Genomic DNA, 25,844 nt, shown 5'->3' with positions numbered 1-25,844 from the left:
GTCAACTCATTAGAATTTCACTCAACAACCGTAGGATGACATCAAGCGACCTACAAAAAGAATGGCAAACAGCAGCTGGGGTGAACTGCACAGCGAGGACAGTTCGAAACAGGCTCCTAGGGGCAGGGCTGAAATTGTGCAAAGCTAGAAAAAAGACCTTCATCAATGAGAAGCAAAGAAGAGCCAGGCTGAAGTTTGCAAAACACCATAAGGATTGGACTGTATAGGAATGGAGTAAGGTCATCTTCTCTGACGAGTCAAATTTTCAGCTTTGCCCAACACCTGGTCATCAAATGATTAGACAGAGGCCTGCAGAGGCTTACGAGCCACAGTGTCTTGCATCCACTGTGAAATTTGGTGGAGGATCAGTGATGATTTGGGGATGCTTCAGCAAGGCTAGAATCAGGTAGATTTGTCTTTGTGAAAGACACATGAATCAAGCCAAGGTTATCCTGGATGGAGGAACACCGGATCAAGACCCTGTCATGGCCAGCCCAACTGAACCCCATTAAAAACCTCTGAAATTTGATCAAGAGGAAGATGGATGGTCACAAGCCATCAAACAAAGCTGAGCTACTTGAATTTTTGTGCCAGGAGTGGAACTATCAAGTCACCCAACAGCAATGTGACAGACTGGTGGAGAGCATGCCAAGACACATGAAAGTTGTGATTAAAAATCAGTGTTACCTATGAATAGTAAAACCAAAGAAACTGTTAATTTTGCAATGGTCTCTTAATTTTTTCCAGAACTGTATATGAGTGCTTAGAAAACCACCCACAGTAAAACAAAAATGTATGGGGATGTATGCTTAACCACTAAGTATAACCAACTCAAGAGGGAATTACTTAAAGATGTTTACCAGGACGTTCTGCTATATTTGGCCTCTAGTTATAAACATGGTGCAATCGAGCAAAAATGGGTCCCTCAAAATTGCGTATTATGTAATATGGTTCATGTTAGCGGTCTCTCTCTGTCTCTGCTGTGTCTACTTGTTGCATGGGGTTGCCCTCTAAGTGGTTGTGCACACCCTGCAACCTCACTGGATGTCACTGTGCAGGCCTAGGCTACTCCCCTTTTTTCAAACTGACAAACCTTTCAAATTAATGAGAGAGTTCTGGATGGAAAAGATTTCTTCAAGCTCTAACAAGAGGAATATTGCAATGGTTATTGAAAACAGCTGTTGCTACCAAAACATTGAATGGCAGGCCCTAAAAGACAAAATTAGAATACATTTTGGACACTCACTGACATGGAAAAGGGTTCTACAGTGACAACATAGAAATAAAGTGGCATTGTTTTTTGCTGGACTCCAATATTACGCAACATGGTATTTTAGCTATACTATAGGATTATCCCAAATAACCGACTATCTAAAGTCCTGGCTGAGTGTAACCCACAAAAATATTGATAGTTCCATTTTCCTAAAAAGGTAAGAGTTCCAGTGTACTGTAAGCCAATTGGTGCTATGAACTATATGGAGTTATAGAAATGGTTTTCAGTGAGTATGGATTGTTGTCCTTCAAAGTGTAGACATAGCTTCAGTAGGTGGTTAGGAACATAGACTGTACAAAAATATGGATCAAGTGACGTCAGCCATAGGTGTCTTAGGACCCGTTTTGAAGCTGATTTTTGGCAGAGATGGTCGTCGCCATCTTGAAAGCGTTACTCGGCCTAGCTCCTGGTTAACCAAAAATGGACAAAGAGTTGGGGCGTGGGTTCAGGTGAGGTGCCTGGTTGCTACAACAACTCCCACCTAGCTCGACATTACCAAGTTAGCAAAGGTTAAGAAGCTAGGCTAAATGCTACCAGTATGCTACTCTGTGTTGCTAGCAGTTGGTAGCCAGTCACCGTAACGTTACCAGCTTACACTTGAGGCAAGTTAACCTGAAACTGTACAACAAAACCTAAATGCTTAAAATGCTTTAGCATTTTTGTAATATATAAATGTGGTAATTTTGCAACTCTAGATTTTGTCCAGATGATAGACTGTAAGAAATAGGTAGAGACTTGCAGACTATATAGTAGATTTTCACATAACTTTAGTTATGAGCATATACTGTATGGTTACGATTTTTTTATTTGAATGTCAATTGATTATAAAGACTGGAGTTTGCTGGGGCACTACCAGAAAGGACAAACCGCTAGGAGCGACACAAGTGACAGCCCCAGCACCACACCTGCCACTCAATAGGCCACGCCCCCTAATTACATGACTTAACATAATTGAAACGGATGAGTTATAAAAAATGTCACTCCCCCCACAGTTGTCAAAAAGGGGGAATTAAGCAATATACACCAAAACCATTTTTTGAAGCAGGTTGTAAACATGTTTATATCTGCTGTAAATTTGGGCATTTTACCATAGAGGTCTATGGAGATTGCACCCTTCTGCAGGCAGCCTCAAGCGGCCATTCAATGAATTGCACTTCTGGGTAGGCTTCATTTTTCAGCCTCGGAGTTTGCCCCTTGGTTAAGAAGGAAGGTATCTAGGTAACTTGCTGACATCTTATGCTACAATATGTAAAATCCCTGCAGTATCGTACCTTGCTAGCTAAAGAGTTATTAAACAAAGTTCCAGTAGAGTTTTCATTTAATTATTTTGTTGTCTTTATGAACCTGATTTTAAAGTGGCACTGCGTAGAATCCTGACTCTAAACAATAACACGACTTGTCTCCTCATGTTCCCTTACCGAACAAGACCAGTATAGTACTAGCTAGTCTTAACTGCAGATGTCTACTGATAAAAAAAATAAAAAATGAAATAAAATCATATAAATTGTATGGAGCCAAATTGAGCTCAAATGTCTTTGAAAAGAAAAGAAAAACGTAACTGAAATATTTCATAGTATGAAAAAACTAAATTATATTGTATGAAAAAAATACTCAAATGTGGTAAACGTGTATGCTAAAATCATTAAATGGATTTTCACATCCAATCTTAAAATTTCTTTGTGCAAAAAAAAATTTCACACGCTTCTTTTTGAGATTACAATTTCTTTCCGCCTTTGTTTGTGTCATCTTTTCTCAAAACCAAGTTTTGAGCCTCTATTGGCATGGAGGCGGGGCTTTATCTGAGCCTTTCCACACACTGATTACCCCATTCAACCAGTGGTTTAAAGTTTAAGAATTGTGTAAGCTAGGCTAAATGTGTACATTTAAATAGAATAATAAACTGTCATTCCCAGGATGCATCTACGTCACTGTTGCCATGGTCACAGACACAGATACTGATGAAAGTATGACTTGTTCTGCTTATGGTGGCACTATATAGGCCTACCCCAACAGAACATGTTAAAATTTCATCAATATCTGTGTCTGTGACCATGGCAACAGTGACATCGATGCAACCATTATTCTATTCTGAAAATTTAAAACCACTATGACATGTGAATTTCATGGCTAATTGAGGTATGATAGCGATTCAACTTACAGTTTGTAAAGATTTAAAAAAACTTGTTACAACCACTCCTAAAATGGGAGGTTTAAATTTTTTTTACTAATCAAGTTACGGAAAGTCATCAATATAAAACTATAAATGGCTTTACAATACAAAATTACAAAATTATGTCTCAATACAATGGCACTGGGTGTATAGACTGATATAGAAATGAACAATTATTTAAATGTTTATTTATGCTACTATAAAAAAATATGGAGTATTGAACAGTTAGCACCTTGAATATCAAGAATAACTAGCTGTTAGGTAGAAGTATCTTTCTTTTTTGGGACAAGATAAGACTCGGCTGAAATTAGTAGGATCGGGGCAAGGCCAGGGCAGGGTGCAAAGCTTTAAAAGGCAGGCCAAGACTGGGCATAGCATGGGTATAAGACAGATGTAGAAGTAGTAAAGTTTACTCAGTCCACTCACAATGCAGGAGTCGTCACCAGTGCAGCCCGCCGTGACATTAGCCATGAGCTCCAGAGGATATGACGTCACCCTGGCGTCCAGCATGAAGAATTGCAGTCTCTCAGCGTTGATCCTCAGGTCCTGGATACAACCTTTAAAATAGCCCCCAAACGCGGAGGATGCCTTTAACTCCGCGAGACCCCCCACATACACCACATCCCCCATCTGACTGTCAATCATCCTGACCTCCGCCCTGCCCTGCTTCCGGTTGGCCACGTAGAGGTCCATATGCTCATGGTCCACCACCACACTCACAAAGTGGATTTCACCATTGTTAACCACTCTTTCACTAGTCAAGGTCTCAAAGTTATGAAGCTGAACTTTGATTCGCCCCTCATCTAGCCACAGGCGTAGGTATTGGCTGGTGCTGTTGGCGATCACCAGCAAGATGCCAGTGTGGCGGCGTGTGCGTAGGAAAAAAGAGATCGTGATGTCACTTCCTGGGTCATCTGTGATGGTGAAGACAGCATAGCTCTGAGAGTCCTCATTGCCAAAGCGGCCCGAAACATACTCTACAGAGAGACAGAGAAGGAGAGGATGGAAAATTGGGTAATTATTGTTTTATAACCACAGACTTTTAAATAGTGGAACACGAAGAGTACATTCTTTTAAATTATTAATAGTTTATTTAACTCTATAAAGCATGTTACGTAATTATGATATTACACATTCCATAAAATGGAACTGACCTTAGCTGGAGTTTAATATATATATATATATATATATATATATATATATATATATATACAGTATATATATATATATAGGTATTATGAAACACCGCACAGCAATCTGTCACTAATCTCTTAGGGGGTTCCTCGGCCTGGGTACTGTTGTTGCACTGTGGTAAGTCGGGCTATACAACAATGGCATATCCTTCCTTCTTAATTTAGTAGAATATATATTCATATATTTCTGTCAAAACACATTTAGATTACCTCAAGAATATAATGCATAACACAATAAAATAGAAATCAAAATTTCTTCCTAATAAAAAGAGTTATCATTAGGCCGTTTTCACACTGCATTGTTCTAAGCCCTGGGCTATCTTAGCCCCAGGCTAAGACTGGCCCCGGGTTAGCTTAGCCTGTGTTCACACAAGAGTTTGTCAACCCAGGGCTAAGGTTTAATGCTAGGCTAAGGATTCCCACTTGTATTTCTAAGCCCTGGGCTAATGGACAAATACTACACAATACCATTTCACATCCTATGATAAGCTACAAATGTTATGTTCTCTCTGGCATGCAAATAACTTTACAATACATCAATGACACACGATCAATGTCACGCTACCATAATCAAGATGCCTAACCTGTGGGTATTTGCTTTGATAACTCTGTTAAAACTATGAAAAAAAAGAGAAAAACGTTAGTCAACCTTCATTCTTTGGACATATTTGGTAGATTTACATCCAAAATGGAAAGACATTTTAACATTTTATTAAAAGAAACATACTAGTAACTATTTTAAAGTTACTAGTACTTATTCTTTAATTACTAGTAACTATTCCAACAGTTACTAGTATGTATTTCCATTTTACTAGTCAATGTTATGTGAATGTCTCTTACTGACTGACCGACCGACCCTTGTTAAATAGCGTAGTAGTTAGAGACACAGGCTCCGAAACAACAGGTCCTGCGTTTGCTTACCGTAACAGTCAAAATGCATTATGCCTGAGGTTCAGGACAGAAAAAACTTTGCTGTCTACAACTTTACGTAGCTATGTAATAGGAAGCCTAAAATAAAACAGTTCTGGTGGATACTAGGATTTGTTCAGGATAGACAAACACTTCGCAGGCTTCAAATGGCCATCACAAGTGATCGTCACCTATATTGATAAATACTGTATCTATGTCATTCACAAATGTCTAATTAGCTGTTAAAACGGCCAGTGGCAAAAGAGGATTTGTTCAGGATAGACAAAAATCTTGCTGGCTACAACCTTGAGTAGGTACGTTAAGGGAAGCCTAAAATGTTTACTATTTCTGGTGGATTTTCGATTTGTCTCAGGATTTGTTCGGGAAAGACACACACTTCGCTGGCTACACAATTTTCTCGTCTTTTCACTTGACGAAAAAGTCAGTTATTATCACCTATATTGATACAGTAATTATTGTATCAATATCATTCACGAATGGTTAATAACCTGTCAAAATGGCCTGTGGCAAAAGCCATAAAGTTCATAGATGCTATTTGTGGTGGAGGTAAACTTAATAAGAAACGTTACCCAGTTTAACACAATATAATGGTGTCTAGCAACATATTACTTACTAATTAGCTTTTAAAACGGCCAGTGGCAAAAGTCATACAGTTCATAGATACTATTTGTGGTGGAGGTAAACTTAATAAGAAACGTTATTCAGTTTAACACTAGTTAATGGTGTCTAACAAAATATTCAAACTTGGTCATGATGTTAATGAGTGAAAATAATATAATGCGAAGAGGCTATACTAATGCCCGACATGAGTGCCGTTTGGTGGCATGGTGGTTAATGAAAAAAGCCTTTCACGTGGGTGACCTGGGTTCGATTCTCGAGGGGGCAGCCACGATTACCACATTTTATTGCGGGCCGGCTGAACTAGGCTTGTTATTATTTAGTTACTAGTAACTATGCAGACAAAAAAGAAATCCCCAAATCAATAAGAACTAGTAACATTTACAACGTGATATCTTACATATTAACAGCTAATTTGAGGGGGGGGGAGGGTAGATTTAAGTTAGCATATAGTGTAAGCTAGCAGATAGTGTAAGTGATCTACGAGCTATGCATGACGTCCGATGAGTAATTTGTCATCAGTTAAACAATAATTAAACAATAAAGTTGTGTATGTCCTTTTAGACTACTGTTGGTCATTTCGGCTTTCTCCGGAGTCAATACTTCCTGCTTTGAAGCAGAATAGATGATCACTATTGAACTTGGACGTATTTAATGATGTTTTTATGGAGATATGGAATTGAAATATCAAGCTTGCACAGTAGGTCCAACTCTTTTAGGACAGATTGGTGCACTAACATCACACAACTACAATCATTCAGTGAGACTATGGTTTATATTGTAGACACCCCCCCCTTTCTTAACAGGATGAAGACAGCACTGAGGCAGAACAAGCAAATTAGTGAAATTTACAATGGATCAAAAAGGAGGAACAAGGGAACACAGTGTTTTGATCAACTTATAAACCTTCCCATACAACACTGATAAATAAACTTAGAAACCATGTGTGGATTTCTCCAGTCCAATTAATAGTATTTAAGTGGGATAAAGATATGTTGTTGATGTTTTAATTTAGCTTTTATTGCCTATTCTAACTGCATTTGTTTTCAGCCTAGTAGATGTGCAACAACATTTGAGTGTTTTGACCACCATCAGATGTCATGCTTCCTCTCAGTCTGTCTTATCAAGTCTATCTTTGAATTACAAGATTAAAATGGTACCAGTCCATGTTTGATATTCATGAGGTTGGAGTGAGAATAAACTACACTTGGTGGAGTCAAGTGGACTTTTCTTTAACACAACACAATGTAAATTAGGAGATAACATGGATTACACATAGATCAAATCCTTATACTACAATATGGCCAAAGACAAACCAACTGAATGAAAAATATTCAAGCTAGCCTATTGAACTTGTAATAGAGCATGTTTATGGAATTTCCGTTTGAAGTAAGTGTTGTTTGGGCTGTGTAACTGCATGGCAGAACAAGACCTGCCAATGGTTAATTCTTAGTCCCATTCTTCATCTGCAAGGAGCCCATTCATAATCTGAGAACTCCTCCAGGACCAAATAAATGCTGCCAGATCTCTACATTTCTCTTATTACCAACTACTGACAAGACAGGAACTATTTTAGACTGGTTGACCTTTCAGACATCACCTGCCTGAGAGAGGTGGACAATCTTGCAAGGACTAGCATTCCAAGCCAAATGGCAATTATTCTGATATTTTAAAATAACACAGTCGCAAGTGTGGTCACTATTGGTCACTGTATGATTCTAGAATGTTAAACCTCTCAGATTTATTCAGATTATAGGTTTTAAGTTAACTTACACTTTGTCATGGTTATTGTTGTAATTTATATAATTTATTTAAATTTAGAAATATATTTTATTCAACATCTCAGATTAGCCCAAACCTCAATCAACCAGGGACTATACATTAAAATGAGATACTCTCTTAAATGAGATTACAACATCTTTATTATTCACAAAGAAGGCACACAGCACATATTCTTACTGCATCAGACAAAAGAAATGCCTCATCTCCAGCTCTGTTATGTTCCAGTTTCATTTCCTTCATCCTGTCTGGTCTGGTCTGAGACATGATTTAAAAATGTTTTTGAGCTGATTTTAATAATGACCTCGAAGTACAAGCATCTGCCACATCAGGGGTGGGCCCGCTCTGGGTGTCTGCCTCGTGTTTATGCATTGATCAATTCAAATGGAGATATCTCCAAATTAAGATATCTCTAACTAGATTATTACTATTTCTTAATAATTTTGAAGATATCTTGCATTGAATAGATGCTAGTTGTTATTTCCGATCTTAGGTATCAACTATTTGCTACTGACTAGTAACTTTTCCACTAGAATCTATTCCAGTTTTACTAGTAACAATTCATTAGATACTATACTTATTCAATAGTTACTAGTAACTATTACAATTGCTACTAGTAACTTTTTTAGTCTTAATAGTAACAATTGCTTTTTTACTTATCATTGATAATTACTATTGAAATTGACAACTTGATAGTTGAATAAAAAAAATACTAGTAACAATACAACTTTTGATAGTAATAATTGGGAAAGATACTAGTAACTAATGAATAAGTAATAGTATCTATTGAATAGATACTAGCAAAACTGAAATAAGTACTATTGACTATTTTAATAGTATCTAGTCGGAAGCAAATAGAATATCTGAACAGCAGAACCCCATAGATTTCAATTGCAAAAACTTGGAATTTGTTAATAGTAACAAATGAATAGTTACTAGTAGTTATTGGAATAGATATTAGTAACAAATTCATAAGTAATAATATCTAATGAGTAGTTACTAGTAAAAGAGGAATAGATACTAGTAGTAACTAAAGAATAGATACTAGTCACTTTAAAATACTAGCACGTTTTTTGGATTAAGTGTTAAAACGGCTTGCCATACATCTGAAGCAAGCTGCAATAACTACTTCGCTAATATTTAGCAGATATAATAAAACGACAAAAGTTTGCAGAGTGAAAACACCGAAACAGAAATACAGAGCTAATAACCGCGCATGTCAAGGGCGAATATTATTTAAGTGAAAGAGCAGGTTTTGTGATTGGACAATAAACCTTCGATGGTTTTGTTCTTGACCCTGTTACACACTGGTTATTTTGTCACCATGTTTCTGGGGCTAGCCCTAAAAAGTTGGTGCTATACCTGCTCCAGAGTAGGGCCAACTAGCCCTAGGCTAAGAGTGGTGCTAGCCCACTTCAAAATATGCAAGTGTGAAGAACACTTGCTTAGCCCTGGGCCCAGAAGGCTGTGTTATTAGCCCTAGACTAAGGTGCATTGTGAACACGCCTATTGCAAAGTGAAATGCGCTAGACTACTTGTTTCGAGAACAGGTACTTTTTAAATAGCAACTTGAGAAGTTTAATCTGCTGCAGTTGAAATATTTTTTGTAATAACCAAATAACCTCTTGTTTTCATTCAAATACATATTCATTAATTCAATTTTGGCCAGTTCTTTGTTCAAAAAGGATTTAAAATGGATTGACAATTGTTGCATAATTGTTCTTCTGCTACATTAACCCCACCATGACACACATCTGTTTGAGAAGGCGTAAATATCTTCCCAGTAAAAGTAAAGTGGCCTACAGGTATTCCAAAATTATTTGAATACCTCGGCTTTAGCCTGACACACTGCTTTACTTTCTGCTTGAATGCAGAAAGTAATTTCTAAATGACGTTTAGTAATACATTTATTAATTTAATTCTAAACTCAACAAGATAACATTCCATGGAGATGATGCTGAGATATTTTATTCCACCACTGCCTGGTTAAATAACATAACACCACAATATAGCCTACTAAAAAGCATGCTCCCCAGACATACTTTCTCTGCTTTACCCACACTTTCATCCTATAGTAACTAACAATAATGTCAGCCAGCAAAACATGTACCTAACCTAATCATAGCTCAAACGTGTTTACCATACACTTGGGCGACTAGCAAACAGATTTGTGAAACTAGCTAGCGTAGTTTGTTCACGTTTGCGGGCTATGCTCATACTGAGGCTGGTCATTTAGATACAGATCAAAATTGCCATAGCATCTTCAACACATTACTCCTGTACTAGCGTCTTTACACTGGCTGCCTGTTAGGGTTAGGGCTGATTTTAAGGTTTTATTGTTAACCTATAAATCAATATATGGACTTGCTCCTACTTACCTTGCTGAAAATATCCAGCTATACATACCTACACGTAACTTACGATCGCAAGATGGAGGCCTTTTAATTGTACCTAGAATTTCTAAACAAACAGCCGGAGGCAGGGCCTTTTCTCATAGAGCTCCACTACTGTGGAATGATCTTCCAATTAAGGTTAGAAATGCAAACTCAGTGCAAACTTTCAAGTGTCTACTAAAAACTAATCTCTACAGCACGGTTTATGATTAGGTGTAGCCTGGCCCGGGGGCGTGAAGGTGACCAGAAGGCTTGATACTGTCCACCCTTGCTGTCTTGCCAGGTGGGCTCTCGTCGCCACTGGGATGCCCTCCCTCCAATGCCTTTCGGGGGAGGAGTCACTGGCTTGTTGTTGTCTCTCTGTTGTGCACTTCTGCAATACTCTGCTGGCAATACTCTGCCCTCATTCAGAGTGGTTGTGGTTGGTGGGTGTCCATTTGGTTGATGCTTGGCAATGTGGGTGGATTGATCTCCCCCGGGTAGGGCCACAGTGTCCCAGACCCCCCGTCTCAATCTCAAGATCTTACAGTGCTATATTATTGTGCTGGGGGAGTAGGGTCAGTTCTCCTTCTCCACTATACACTCACCTAAAGGATTATTAGGAACACCTGTTTAATTTCTCATTAATGCAATTATCTAATCAACCAATCACATGGCAGTTGCTTCAATGCATTTAGGGGTGTGGTCCTGTTCAAGACAATCTCCTGAACTCCAAACTGAATGTCAGAATGGGAAAGAAAGATGATTTAAGCAATTTTGAGCGTGGCATGGTTGTTGGTGCCAGACGGGCCGATATGAGTATTTCACAATCTGCTCGGTTACTCAGATTTTCACGCACAACCATTTCTAGGGTTTACAAAGAATGGTGTGAAAAGGGAAAAACATCCAGTATGCGGCAGTCCTGTGGGCGAAAAGGCCTTGTTGATTCAAGAGGTCAGAGAAGAATGGGCCAACTGATTCAAGCTGATAGAAGAGCAACTTTGACTGAAATAACCACTTGTTACAACCGAGGTATGCAGCAAAGCATTTGTGAAGCCACAACACGCACAACCTTGAGGCGGATGGGCTACAACAGCAGAAGACCCCACCGGGTACCACTCATCTCCACTACAAATACGAAAAAGAGGCTACAATTTGCACGAGCTCACCAAAATTGGACAGTTGAAGACTGGAAGAATGTTGCGTGGTCTGATGAGTCTCGATTTCTGTTGAGACATTCAGATGGTAGAGTCAGAATTTGGTGTAAACAGAATGAGAACATGGATCCATCATGCCTTGTTACCACTGTGCAGGCTGCTGGTGGTGGTGTAATGGTGTGCGGGATGTTTTCTTGGCACACTTTAGGCCCCTTAGTGCCAATTGGGCATGGTTTAAATGCCACGGCCTACCTAAGCATTGATTCTGACCATGTCCATCCCTTTATGACCACCATGTACCCATCCTCTGATGGCTACTTCCAGCAGGATAATGCACCATGTCACAAAGCTCGAATCATTTCAAATTGGTTTCATGAACATGACAGTGAGTTCACTGTACTGAAATGGCCCCCACAGTCACCAGATCTCAACCCAATAGAGCATCTTTGGGATGTGGTGGAACGGGAGCTTCGTGCCCTGGATGTGTATCCCACAAATCTCCATCAACTGCAAGATGCTATCCTATCAATATGGACCAACATTTCTAAAGAATGCTTTCCGCACCTTGTTGAATCAATGCCACGCAGAATTAAGGCAGTTCTGAAGGCGAAAGGGGGTCAAACACAGTATTAGTATGGTGTTCCTAATAATCCTTAAGGTGAGTGTAGTACCTATGATAAAAAAATTATAGACTTCTACATGCTTTGTAAGTGGGAAAACCTGCAAAATCGGCAGTGTATCAAATACTTGTTCTCCCCACTGTATAAACGCTGAAGCATTTTAAGCATTTAAGTTTTGTTGTATAGTTTAGGTTAACTTGCCTCAGTTGTAAGCTGGTAACGTCGAGTTACTGGCTACCAACCGTCAGCTAGCAACCGCTAGCAATGCAATGCAAACTAGTTAATGTTGCGCTAGGTGGCAGTTTTTTCAGCAAACAGGCACCTCAGCTGCACCCACACCCCACCTCTTTGTCCATTTTTGGTTATGGGGGAGATAGGCTGAGTGAATCAAAATGGCAATGGCCATCTCCGCCAAAAATGAGCTTAAAAACTGGTCTTCAGACACCTATGGGTAACGTCACGGTTACGCATCTCACGCATCTCCTCACAGGCGAAGCGAAGTACGCGTTATGAATTATTCCTTACAGACAAAAACTTTGCTGGCTAAAACCGTCAGTATCTGCATTATAGTAAGCCTGAAAAAAACAGTTTACGGTTATATTGCGACTGTTTCTGGTGGATTTTTGAAGTACGCATCCATGCATGCGTTTTGGGTCAGGATAGACAAACACATTTGCTGGCTACAACATACAGTAGTAGTTGCGTTATAGTAAGCCTTAACTGAAACTGTATATGGTTATATTGCGACTGTTTCTGGCATGGAAAAGTTAATCTTCAGTCTCGCTAGAAATTGCTCAATTCTTATGATTATTCCTAGGAAGTTAGTAGATACTAGTAAGCCTTTTACTGGCTAATAAGCTGTTGAAACGGCCAATGGCAACCAAGGAACCAGTAGTGGCAACCAAGGAAATAAAATTTTACATCATGTGGTTGTTTGGTGGAGATATTCGTTTAGATATTCTATCTAATATCAGGTTATGCTTGACAATCTGCTAACTGTCACTGAATGAGTCAGTGAACATTTGGAAAAATTCTGAAAACCAGGCAGAGGAGAAAATACAAAGTAGATGGTACTGAATTGCCCCTTGAAGGTTTTCATCTCACTGTTGGGAAACATGTACCTACAGTAATTTTACCCCAGTTCACTTCAGACAATACATTTCTCAAATATCCACACATATCCTTTTTGCCTATCGGATTCCACAATGGTGATAAAGCAAGGTGTTACTTGTGACAAAGGTTTCCCTGTACCATAGACCATTTAATCTGGTACACACATCCAGTCACTTGTGGCCAAAAATAAAAAACTGAAAACCACACACCTCTCTTTGTATGCCTCCAATACTGCTAATCTGATGTATTAATCTGATCTGATCTATTAACTCTTCTCTCTGAAAAAGAGATGAGAGGAAATAGGCATGAGAAACTTAACACAACGCATATGTACAGACTAATGCTGAACACCGGACAATAGATATCATTACTGATAGGCCCCACACACCCTGTCCACACCTCCTGCTAGGAACTGTCTATATGACTGTCATAGATTATATCGATAGACCCATGGACCATAGGGGAGGTTGGAACATACCACACAAGCGTACCATGTAGGATAAACCTTTCTTATTGGAGGATAAAATACTGTGTTATGGTTGGCTACAATCACTGACCGCCTACTATGTGTATTAGCATAAAAGACTGTGTTAACTTGTAATTAATGGAAGGTTAACATCGTAGCCTCATGCTGAATAAAGATGTCCCTCCCCTGACTTCTGGTTGCATTCCTTTTTTTTCATGGATAAAAAATCCCAGATCTGTACTGATGATTGACTATCCATGTTTGTACAGTATTTTAAGTGTTGTAAGCACTGATGCTTCTTTACAGGTAATTGCGTTAGTCCTAACACATCATTTCCAAAATAGATTTTCTCACCATTTAATCCCTTCAGAGAGCTGATCTCTCACTGCGCTGTCTGACTGATCTGAGCTCAATCTGTCATGTAGTCCTACTTGTTGTTCAGTGGGTATGTAGCCATGAATGCAATGGGGAACAAATTGGACCCTTGAAATACAAAATACCCCCCCCCCATTCTTACCCTCTGTGCAGTCCGGACCATCGTATGGCCTGGGGCAACGGCACTGGTAACTCTGCCATTGGTTGATGCACTGCCCTCTGTTCTGACACGGTCTGTCTTGGCATCTGTCTCTGTGGTTGCAGCCTGGAGTGACATTCACTGCCAAGTCGCTCAGCCACAACCCTGGATCCACGAGCCGGGAGTCCACAAACACGTCCCGCAGACAGCCGATGAAGGCCTGGTTCGTGACCCCATCTGCCTCCACCACTCCGCCGATGGAGGTGGTCTGGACGGGAGACTCCTGAGTTTCTGCCCCAGGCAAGGTGCCTTCGACCAGGGCTTTCCTCTGACATTCCTGTTCCCAACAGATCCCACCATCCAGGAGCCTGAGGCTGAGTAGGCCATCGCCCAACAGGGCCTCCACAGAGTACCACTCCCCGTCTGTCACGTTAACAGGGAGCTCCAATGTCTGGCTAAGCTGCAAGGACTCTCTTTTGGCCCCACCTCCACCTGAAGCCTCTCTCCACATGTTGAGTCTTAGCTGCCCGTCAAGCAGCTCCAGAACCAGGACGATCCCTCCACTTATCCGCTGGAAGAGCATGGCCCGGGGAAGCACTGTCCGGAAGCTCAGGGTGATGTTGCAGTGAGCCTCTGTGGCCACTGTGGGGCTCTGTAGCAGCAGGTAGCCTCTTTGCTCAAAGGAGAAGGCTGTGGAGGTCTGGCAGAGAGGCCCAGTGTGCCCTGGGGTACAGAGGCAAGAGTAGCCATGATACCCGTCAATCAAGAATGGAGAGCAGGAGCCCTTGTTCTGACACTTATGGCCTTCGCAGCCCAGCAAGGCCTCGCTGCAATTCTGGCCCACATACAGGAACTCATCTTGGCTCTGCTGGGAGCAGTGGCACACATAGCCCCCCACAATGCTCTCACACTGACCCCCATTCTCACAAGGGTTAGGGTCACATGCTTCCACTATCTCTTCGCAAAGGGTACCTAGAGAGGGAAGGACAACATGTTAAGAGATGGGTTAAGGATGGTCATAGACTATGACTGGTAAAATCTGTTTTCTGTTTCTAGGCATTAAATATTCACTATTCCACTTTCTTGCTAATCTGCATATGGATTCTTCTTACCATTGTAAGTAATATGAATAATGAATCATGTATCTTATTACATTACATTACTACAATAATCAATTTTACTGGAGACATGTAAACATGTACCACATTTTTGCTATGTGATATTTGTTGTGGTACAAATATGCACAGAGCCTTCACCAAGCACTGCCATTTTAAGGAGAATCGGTTCTGACTGCAAATCAGTAAATGCATCTCAGGTATCTGGCTGGACTTCAATGACAAAGTTGACAGCTCCTTAGCAATTGAATTATGTTTAACATAACTTACATATGAGTGTACCTGCAAGTACACTAACCTAAACAAGGGAGAGTGTTGATCAAAGTTCACTAACTTGCTATGTATCTAATAATCAGGTTCAACAAAGTCTAAATAATCAGGTTCATGTCTGACTCTAAAATGTGGTCATTTTGATTACATGTTAAACTTCAGTTTGCACTGAATTTGGGCAAAATCAAACCTTCAAGATATCAAATGTTTTCTCCCCTCATGCCAAATCAACTGCTGAGGGAGCAGCATTTGTAAATTGGCAGTTAAGATAACAATGATCTGCATCTGGTTTCAATGGGGTTTTCACCAGAGGGAAATTGGCCAACGCAAGTACTCAGTTATTTTTTTATATAGCAATATATATTTCATATCCATTGAGTTGCATTGTGGCCAATGGGGTGGGTGGAGTAAAACACCAGCAACAATTGCAAATACACAGTGCCCCTTGATTTCTTTGCATATAATTACTCTATCCACTCTCCTGAACATTTCCTACAATACATTCACTGCGGCGTATAGAATAGTTTTTTCTGTACAGGGCAATATGTATTTCATATCCATTGAGTTGCATGGGATGGGTGGAGTAAAATGCCAGCAACAATTGCAAACACACAGTGCCCCTTGATTCTTTTGCACATAAACACTCTATATAGTCTCATAAACATTTCCTACAATACATTCACTGCGGCATATAGAATGTTTTTTTCTGTATGAGTCATTATGTATTTCATATCCATTAAGTTGCATTGTGGAAAAAGAGGGTGTGGAAATATTGTGTTGCTAGATGTAGCACACCGTTCCCCATGATTAGACAGGTTTGTCTTACTCTACACATTCTCCTGGACATTTCCTACACTGCTTTCTCTGTGGAATATTCAATAGTTTATGAGTTATGAGGCAATATGTATTCCATATTCTGTCATTGGCATTGTCTGAATTTTACCCTTGGAACGTGTTTTAACACCCACTTTTTATAGAAATTACTCTTACATATGATCATATTTGAATTGTTGTCAATGTTTTGAGAGGTACATGTTCTCAAACAATTAATAAACAAAATGTATCTCCGTTTTTAAGTAATTCGTTGGTCTCTTTTATTTTGAAAAAATCGAGATTTTCGTGACCTGGAAGTGTTTCTTTAATGTTTCTCACAAGACGCTGATAGCACTCAGCTGGCACAGCAGTTTTCAAGCTGTGTGTAATCTATTTAAGAAGCCTGCTTGATTTTGCCAAACTTTGATTGGGGTCAGATCGGCTATAAGTTAGATTTTCTATGGTACCACTCCCCATTCCCTCTTAAGAGCATTTTATGGCCATCTATTAAAAAAAAAAAAAGCACATTCACCAAATCACACAGACAATTAAGCTTGCAGGTGCCCGTCCACAAGGAGTCACTTTTAAGCACAAGGCAAAGCCACCTTTGAACAACACCAAACTCCAAAACCCTAGCCAAGACAATTTGCACCACCACATGCAAGACCCCCAACAATGTCGGTATACCACAACCAGGATTTTAACTCTTGGCTGAAAGTTCTGTCTTTAATGTCATGGATGAATATAGCATCATTGTTTGGTTTTTGACTAAGAAATTAATGATGGGCGTGATCAGAGTCTAAAATAAGTTACTACAGCTAATGCCCTAGAACAAACTCCCTCCCTTCTATTTTATATTAAAATCGGTGCTCTTACACCATGCTTTACACCACACTTCATTACATGCACATCAATGCTGTGGCAAAATGGGAGTGTGAAGTTAAAAATATTGCTTATTATTTAGTATTATCCTTTCAACTGAATGTATTCATATATTGTGGGGATATTGCGTACTGACCTAGAGGCTTCAGGACATTTTAAAAGCCTTTGTGTTTTGACTTCCAAAACACACATCTTTTCATTCTTCACTGTGACTATTACATTACTGCAAATGTACATTTTCAAAGTTCAGCCGCAGTAGCTATAACTACGACTTATTGAACAAATATAAATGTTTCATACATGTCCTATATTTGTGGCTTAGGACAACTATGTCTGGTTAGCACCAATAGTCAATTAGCCATTAGCACCAATAGTCAATTAGCCATTAGCACCAATTGTAAATTAGTAAATAGTGAAATTCTAGTTTTGCATTCAAAATAAAGGTTCCACCATGGTACCTGGATATAAACCTTGTGTCGAAGAGAAATATGGTCAACAACTAGCTTATCAGGTCAAACTCAGCCCATCAATTCCTCCATTGCTAAAAAGTAACGTTTATAACTACTTGATTAAACTCCATAGCATAATGTCAACAACACAACGAATGGAGCAAAATACACAAGACACAATCATCAGAAAGACACAGCAGCAACTGAGTGTGTATCCTGACAATAACAAACTATTTGGTAAGAACTCCATTTGAAATAAAATCTTTCCCAAAACCCTTCATAATATAATTAGCATTTTTCTGCTTTTGTCTGGTGAAAATCTTCCTTTAAATATTGACGACTGGGGGTCTTTACTGCCTGTTGCTTCTATGATGTTACCACAGCATAAATGAGTACACCCCTTCTGAACATAAATATTTACATTTCTTAATGACCACCATTACAATCCATGGAAATATGATCAAATGTTAATCTATTGAACATGTACTTAATAAAGGCATAGACAGATAATATAAAAAGGTAACTTTGCTGAAATCAAGGGTTGCAAAAATTAGTACACCCTTGATGAAATTCTACAAATATGTAATATTCTAATACTTAGTGAACCCTCCATTACATTTTAGTACTACATTGACCCTTCTTGGTATCGAGTGTGCAAGGTTCCAACATACTGTCACATCTATTCTGTCCCACTCCTCACTGATAACCATCTGAAGTTCTTTGATATTTGATGGGCAGTGCTGTTCAACATTTCTCTATGAAGTTCCCCACAGATGCTCAATAGGGTTGAGGTGACATACTTGGCTACTGCAGTACTTTAACCTTGTTCTTCCTTATGAATGCAGCGGTGACCTTGGATGAATGTTTAGGGTCATTGTCATGCAGAAAAAGTGCCCTACGTACCAGGATGTGGAGAGGGCAGCATCTTCTCTTTCAACATTTTGTTGTACATCTGTGAATTCATGATGCCATCGATGAAGTACAATTCCCCCACACATACAACATCATATAAGAACTAGCACACATACAACATCATATAAGAACTAGCACACATACAACATCATATAAGAACTAGCACACATACAACATCATATAAGAACTAGCACACATACAACATCATATAAGAACTAGCACACATACAACATCATATAAGAACTAGCACACATACAACATCATATAAGAACTAGCACACATACAACATCATATAAGAACTAGCACACATACAACATCATATAAGAACTAGCACACATACAACCCCACACTAGAACTTCACCACCTCTTCACAGTGCACTTCTCACTCTACTCCTCCCCCTTGCGATGCCAGACATTTTGGATGCCATCAGATCCAAACAGATTTACCTTGGTCTCATCACACCAGAGTGTGGATCCACAAAAGTCTTCACTTTTGTCAACATGGGCCTTGGCAAAGGCTGTACGGTCCTTCTTGTGTTTGGGCTTCAACAGTTGCTTCCTGCGTTGACGACAGCCATGCGATTCACTTCTATGCAGGGTGAATTTCATTGTGTGAGATGAAACAATCACTCCAGTTTGGCTTTCCACAGTTTTTGCCAGCTCTGAGGCATTTGCTTTGCGATTCTTCTGCACTTCTCAGCAAAAATAATTCATGATGGGGGGAAAGCGTATGAGGGCCAGCCAGAACATTTCAAAGGGCTTGTCACAAGTCCATCCTTTTTTAGCTTCTGTACCACTTTTGCTACTGTGTTCCGACTTAACAAAAGGGATTTGCTAATCCTCTTGTACCCTTGTCCTCTTTTGTGCATTTGTGCACTTTCTCAGGCCTCCAGACATTCTGAGAGTGATTCAATGGGTTAAGTACCACTCTTAACGGGCAACAAATTACACCTTTCTGAGGCTGATGGCTCAACAGGCTCATCTGCTGATGAATTGCCCTTAAATAGCAGCAAAAAAAATTCATTGAGTTTTATTTTGTAACTTTGAGAAGGGTGGATTCATTTTTGCAACATGATATTTTTACATTTTGATGAGAAATTCAGATTTTACTTTTTAGTACTGAAATGTTTCACTGGTAACTGATAAACCAGATTTGCTGGAACAATTACTCATATAAGAATCACAAATGTGTCTTATTTTAAAAGAGAGACAGTACATTTTGTTAGGTTCTAGTAGGGGTGTACTCATTTATGCTGTATACTATAAGTGCTCTGAACTTGTTTTCAATAGTTCCTCCATTCTTCCTGGCAAACAGGCTACAATCACACAGCCTTTTCTGCTGATCTCACTCTCTGTGCTTGTGTGGCTGGTAGTGGTATGTTCTCTCTGCTACTCTTACCATAATAATGCCTGCCTGGATCCCAAACAAATGTCTTTAGCTTTACGACTCTCTCTTTACATTACTGTTACAGTATAGCGGTGTGAGATTAAGCTCTAGAGCTTTCTGCAGCACCATCCATCCCATGATACTATCTCTGAGTTGAACCTATCAACCAGGTCAACCTCTTTACCTGTGTCACTTATCACCAACCATGTCATGTGGATGAATTACCTGATGCATAAAAAAGTAATGGCAAGACTTATGGAAACCGTTCTGTTCATGTAACTATTTGTAGTTATTATATTGTGATTGCCAATAATTTTTTTGGTCCTCCCTCGTTAAGACTACCTTCTACTCAACCACGTGCAATTGCACACAGACACACTCTTGCGTTCATGGATAAGAGTTCCTGCTAAATTAAAAAATGTATATTTTTAGCATTGTGTGTATTTCATCAGGGAACACATTAGAAACCATAGTAACCATACCTCCTGGGTAGATGTGCACTGACATGAATACCCTGTCGTATAAGATGAACCTAGGAGTCTGAGTGGTTTGGTGACATTACTAAAGAGTAAGTAATAACTCATTTTAATTTAGAGTTTTCAGTTCCATTTCATTTTAGATAAAGAGGAGTATAAAGGTTCTAAAATCTAATGTATATATTTTTTTATTTAAGCAGTATGGCACAAGGCGGTTTGGTAAATCGCCAATATCCCATGACTAACAGCTGTTCGTAGGCACAAAGCATTGCAGAGTGCTTAGCCGCGCTTTACTGGCAAAATATTGAAAACCCACAAGATGCGTTATTGCTATTATAAACAGTAGACAACGCATTTAGAGCAGTAAAGTGTCTGTGATGTCAAACCAATGGTTTTTGGTCTCATGTATCACCAAATCACCATTCAGGATTCCAATCACCTGGTTTATAGATAAGAATATATCAATGGTATAATACCATGGTATCTATTAAGCCCAACAGACCTATTCAATCTTATATATAGTAGCAAACACATAACAACAAATGTATACAGACTATAGGTTTTCACACAACAAACAGCAAAGATGGGAAAGCCGCAATAATTACAACATTTAATTTAGTTAACTGAGAGTGTATAACACTGGTATTTCAACCAAATAATGTATTCTCATAAAAAATTAAACAGTCACATATATGAAGCATATAGAGAAACATACCTGCACCTAGCAATAGCATGCTCCAAATCCACGCTTCCACATTTGGCATTGCGCCGGTTTATGAGTTTCCCACCAATAAGACACCCTGGTCTCTAGAAGTAAACTAGGACTGTATGCAGAATCCCATTTTGACCATAGAAGCCAGCAGTCTCTGTCCTATCAAACCATATACAACTGAATCCTCCTGCAGCCAGGAGTCTGGGAAAGCCAGATCCTCAGGATTAACACTAATGCAATTAGTGCCATTTTACAGAGTGAATACTGGAGACTGCAGGGGAGTCAATTATAGAACAGTGTTTGAAGAGACACAGCCGCTAGTCATTACCTTCTGAACCCTACTAGCAGATCAAATGCATGCGTAAGCAAGGTGACTAGAATATTCCTATTTTGTAAGAAAAGAGTGTTAACCTGTGAATGGGTGAAAACATAATTAGGACCAAACCAGCACCAAACATGCTTGGTACCTGTTATATAGTTTTGAAACATTGCTGATCATTTTTATTATATTATTATGATTATTCTGTTTGACCCCAAATATGCAATAGGTATTGACCAACATCAATATCCAAACGTATGTGAGCATAATGTATAGTGGTTAAATTGACTTATGCAGTCAATTTAAATCTATCTAATGCAGTCATGGACTCGTGCGGTTATTGTCTGGGAGAAAATACTGTCCTGCAGCTGTGTATGGTGACATTTTATAGCTCAAATAATCTAAGCTAACACGTTACCTATCTAACAAAATTATAAACGCAACAGTGTTGTTTTCCCCAACATTTCCAAAGTTGTCAGGTAACTTGCATCTGCTCTGTGTTTGGACAATACATTACTCCAAGAAAGCCTTTGCTTTGCCTGTCCCTGAAAACAAAAAATATATAGTATTTCTGTTGGGATATAAGGTATTAACAGTTAATGCTGGCTGCATTAGCTTTTGTTTTAGTTGTTTTATTTGCATTTATTTAGATGTATCCATGTTGATTATAAATTGATGCAGTATTTTGATTGGTCCAACCAACCAGTCATATTCTCTATTATAAACTGGGTAGTTTCAATCCCGAATTCAGATTGGCTAAAGGCTGTGGTATGGGTAAGATATTAGGGATGGGGGTGAGGTATATGGCCAATATACCACAGCTAAGATCTGTTCTTTTGCACGACACATCACAGTTGTGCCTTATAGCTCTTATAAACTGGTTACCAAGGCAATTAAAGTGGTAGGACAGTATACGGTATATGTTATATGTCGTGGAGCTCCGCCCCTAGAGTTTTACCCTGGCTGCGTCCGTGGCCGTACTGAAAACTCATTATGCAAGATGCGATAGCCAATCAGGGCACGCCTGCCCCTATATAGGACACGTGAGCCCAGAGAATGCGCTCCCTTTTTATTCAGCAAACACTTGCTGATTGTCTACTGATTACTCTACTTCAGCCTGAGAATTTTTGCAGTCAACGTTCTTTAGCTCGGCGTCTCAACATGAAGAAACACAGGAGGTGGACGTCTTTGCCGTCTTGAGTTTCAGCACCGACAAGATGTCTGAGGAGGACGCTCCTTCGCGGGACCCGACTCCTCTGATGCAGGCTGACCCATTCTCTTCCCACATGGGTTGTGTTAGCGGATCTTGCGCTTCTCCCTCTCTCCGGGGAGAGCTGGAGGACGACCTCTCCTCTGCTGTTTCTCTCCGCCCGCCCCCTCTTTGCGTGGAGTTTGCGGGCATGATTGAGAGGGCAGCTCTACGCATCCAGCTGCCTCTGCCTCCTCTGCCTGCGCCGAAGGAGCCTTCCAACATGACCTTCGGATCCTGGGCGGAGGGTATGAAACCGGTGGACTTCCCTGCACCTCAGGTCCGTGGTTTTAAAGCCTACGCCACCTTCAACAGGGTCTACGGTAGGCAGACTCCCATCAGCTCGGCCATCCGTCCTTTAGAGCCCGAGCTGGCTGCGCATTTCCTGCCTTCCTGGGGCTGGTCCGGGAAGAAGCCCGCCCTGCCATCCACCAAGGACCACTACTCAGGGCAGCTTGTGGGATAAAGTTTACGTTCTGGGATCACAGGCCATGGCAGTGGCAAACAACGTTGCAGGATTGTGTTTACATTCACTCGTCGTCTGGGAAACGTTTGCGTATGCAAATGACGGTTTCCTCTCTCTCCCGCCACTCGTGGGTTACAGAGCGTCCTGAGATTTCACCCGTTGTTACAGACGTTACCGTGGTGGCTTCTCATCCCACCACGGCACCTAATTTTTCTACTGTTTTTTCTCATCCCTTTCTCTCTCTGCCCTCCTTGGGCCGTGTCTCTTCCTCTTGGTTCGAGCTCGGCAGCGGTAAGGGCAGAGAAGGAATTCAAACTTTTCCTGACCAGCACCCCCCAACTTCATGCTCTTCCTCTCTCAGAGCGTTATTGGGAGTGGCGTCAGCAGTGTACCATGTCAGCCTGGCTCGATCGAACGATCAGGCTGGGTAATACGACCGGTTTCGCTCGGCTCCACCCTGCTTCTCTGGTATAGGGGAGACGGTAATGTCATCACCCGACAGAGCGTGCTGAGCAAAAGAGCAATCTCCGAGGTCCCGGAGGATCTTAAGCAGGACGGCTTTTACTTCCTTTACTTCCTGGTCCCCAAGAGGACGGGAGGAGTGAGGCCGATCTTGGATTTGCGCAATCTGAATGCTCACAAAGCCAAATGACCGTTCAGTATGCTCACCACCAGTCGCATGCTGGAAGCCTTCCTGCCGGGGGATTTCTGTTTGAGCATAGACCTCAAGGATGCTTACTTCCATGTCCCGATTGTTCGCAGGCACAGGAAGTTTTTCCGGTTTGCCTTTCAGGGCAGGGTCTACGAGTATACGAGGAATCCATTCGGCTACGCTCTGGCTCTGTATTAGCCTGTGGGACGAAGCTGGTCATACTTCATTTTAAAAGGTTTTTGGAAAAACGAAGAACAAAAACTCAAAAACAGTCTATAATTTAAAACTGCAGGCTTCCAACATGATTTGAAAGCACAAGCCTAAAACTGCATGGCTCAAAACATGGACATTCTACCCCAGACTCTACCAAAACCCCATTTAAAAGGCTCTGTCCAAAGTACATAATTGCATCCACCTGGGTTGCTTGGCTCCACCCACCAATAATGGTATACGATTTTACTTTAAAAACATACACTAAAAGCAATAATTATAATAAATAACACTGCATACTGTAGCGGACTCAGGGCGGTGGTATTCCCATATCACCAAGATCAACAACAACAACACAGAAAGCACAGTCAGAATGCAGGTGGGGTATTTATTAGGGTCGGGTGGAGGAAAATAAAGGGGAGTCTGTCAACCCGTTCACCGTCCTTAGTCCATTCTCTTTGTTCTTGGTCCTTCATCCCGAGGTAACAGGCAATCACACTGATAAGGTTATCGTTATACCTGCTCTCCATACCACACTCTCTCTCACCCGCCCTCTTCCGTTCCTTCCTTTATCCCGAAACACTCAGCGGCTTAATGCTGCTCAGCTGTCCCTCGTTGGGGCAGGAAGTCCATATAAGGCCCGGGGGTGGAGCCAGTGGGCCCCCAGGTATCTTCCCTCAATCACAACACCCCTCACCTCTCCCTGTCATTTGCCACAATACGTACGTCTACAGAATAACAACTTATAATTGTTTTAAATATCAAATATAAAATATGTGAAAGACCCTCCTTCACAGCCTACCTGCTTTGCATTTGAAATTAATATGTAAACTTACACAAAATCAGATTCTTGTACAAATGCAGTGTTCTGCATTGTTCCATTGATCAAGTTAAAATAAATGTACGCTAACTGAGATAAATAAATCACATGACAATGTTGCCTGTGACTCCAAAAAACGTTCAATTCCTTTAAATGGAATATAAAAATTGTAAATTAATCTTGTTTTTAAATGTCACCTGAGCTCAAATTATTCAATGTGCAACCTAAATACAGCTTCTTGATTCCATTAACAAAGCTCGAAAATAGCATATAGTTCCTGCCTGTACCTGGTTCCTCCCTCTCCACCACTACACCAACCCTGACAGAATGACCGACCGAAAAGGAACCCGCAGGCAAGCTACCAAAACCCGGCATGGTCACAGGGATAACTACCTGTGGCCGTGGGAGAAGCCGGAGACGCCGGAGGAGGAAGCTCGGTGTCTCTGCGCTTATTCCGACTACTCCCCTCTGATTCGTTCGACGAGAGGGGAGTACACCTGGAAGGGGAACTGGGGATTGGCCTCCCTCTCGTCGGATGACTCGGAGGCGAAGTATGACTATTGGGATGACGACGAGACGGAAGGGGTTCTGGGGTGGGACCCAGTGCAGTTCCAGCTGGTTCCAGCTTTCCCAGAGGCTGGCAGGGGGCTACAAGATGCCAGCACGAACCCCAACCCTGGTTCCGCGACCCCGTAGGAGACGACGACGGGCTATGGGGGCAACCCAGAGGGGTGGGAAGCCTGGAGCAACCAACGCAACCGGTGCCAGCTCCAAGGCGCTGACTGTTGCCTGCTGCCCAGTGGTCGCCGCTGCCAGCTCCTCCTGCTCCCCAGTGGTCACCTCCGTCAGCTCCCCTTGCTGCCCTGTTTTTGCCACCGCCCAAGCCCGCCTAAGACTGGCCACCGCC

General features: G+C 40.8%; 1 protein-coding gene across 3 annotated transcripts in view; it reads right to left on the bottom strand.

Moving 5' to 3' along the window:
• crb1 (crumbs cell polarity complex component 1) overlaps positions 1–25,844 on the bottom strand; it is a 70,356-nt gene that overhangs the window by 24,098 nt on the left and 20,414 nt on the right. For 2 of the 3 annotated variants that reach the window (XM_013132711.3, XM_013132712.3), the window contains exons 6-7: positions 14,209–15,177; positions 3,870–4,420 (exon numbers count right to left, since the gene is read on the bottom strand). In XM_013132711.3, coding sequence (XP_012988165.2) covers positions 3,870–4,420; positions 14,209–15,177 — 1,520 coding nt within the window. Of the gene's footprint in view, positions 1–3,869; positions 4,421–14,208; positions 15,178–21,224; positions 21,394–25,844 lie in introns of those variants that run through there. The other variant, XM_034293605.1, reaches the window with a different exon arrangement.

The sequence above is a fragment of the Esox lucius genome, chromosome 8 (genome assembly GCF_011004845.1).
Source record: "Esox lucius isolate fEsoLuc1 chromosome 8, fEsoLuc1.pri, whole genome shotgun sequence".
Lineage (NCBI taxonomy): Eukaryota > Metazoa > Chordata > Actinopteri > Esociformes > Esocidae > Esox > Esox lucius.
This window is presented reverse-complemented; position numbering and strand designations above follow the sequence as displayed.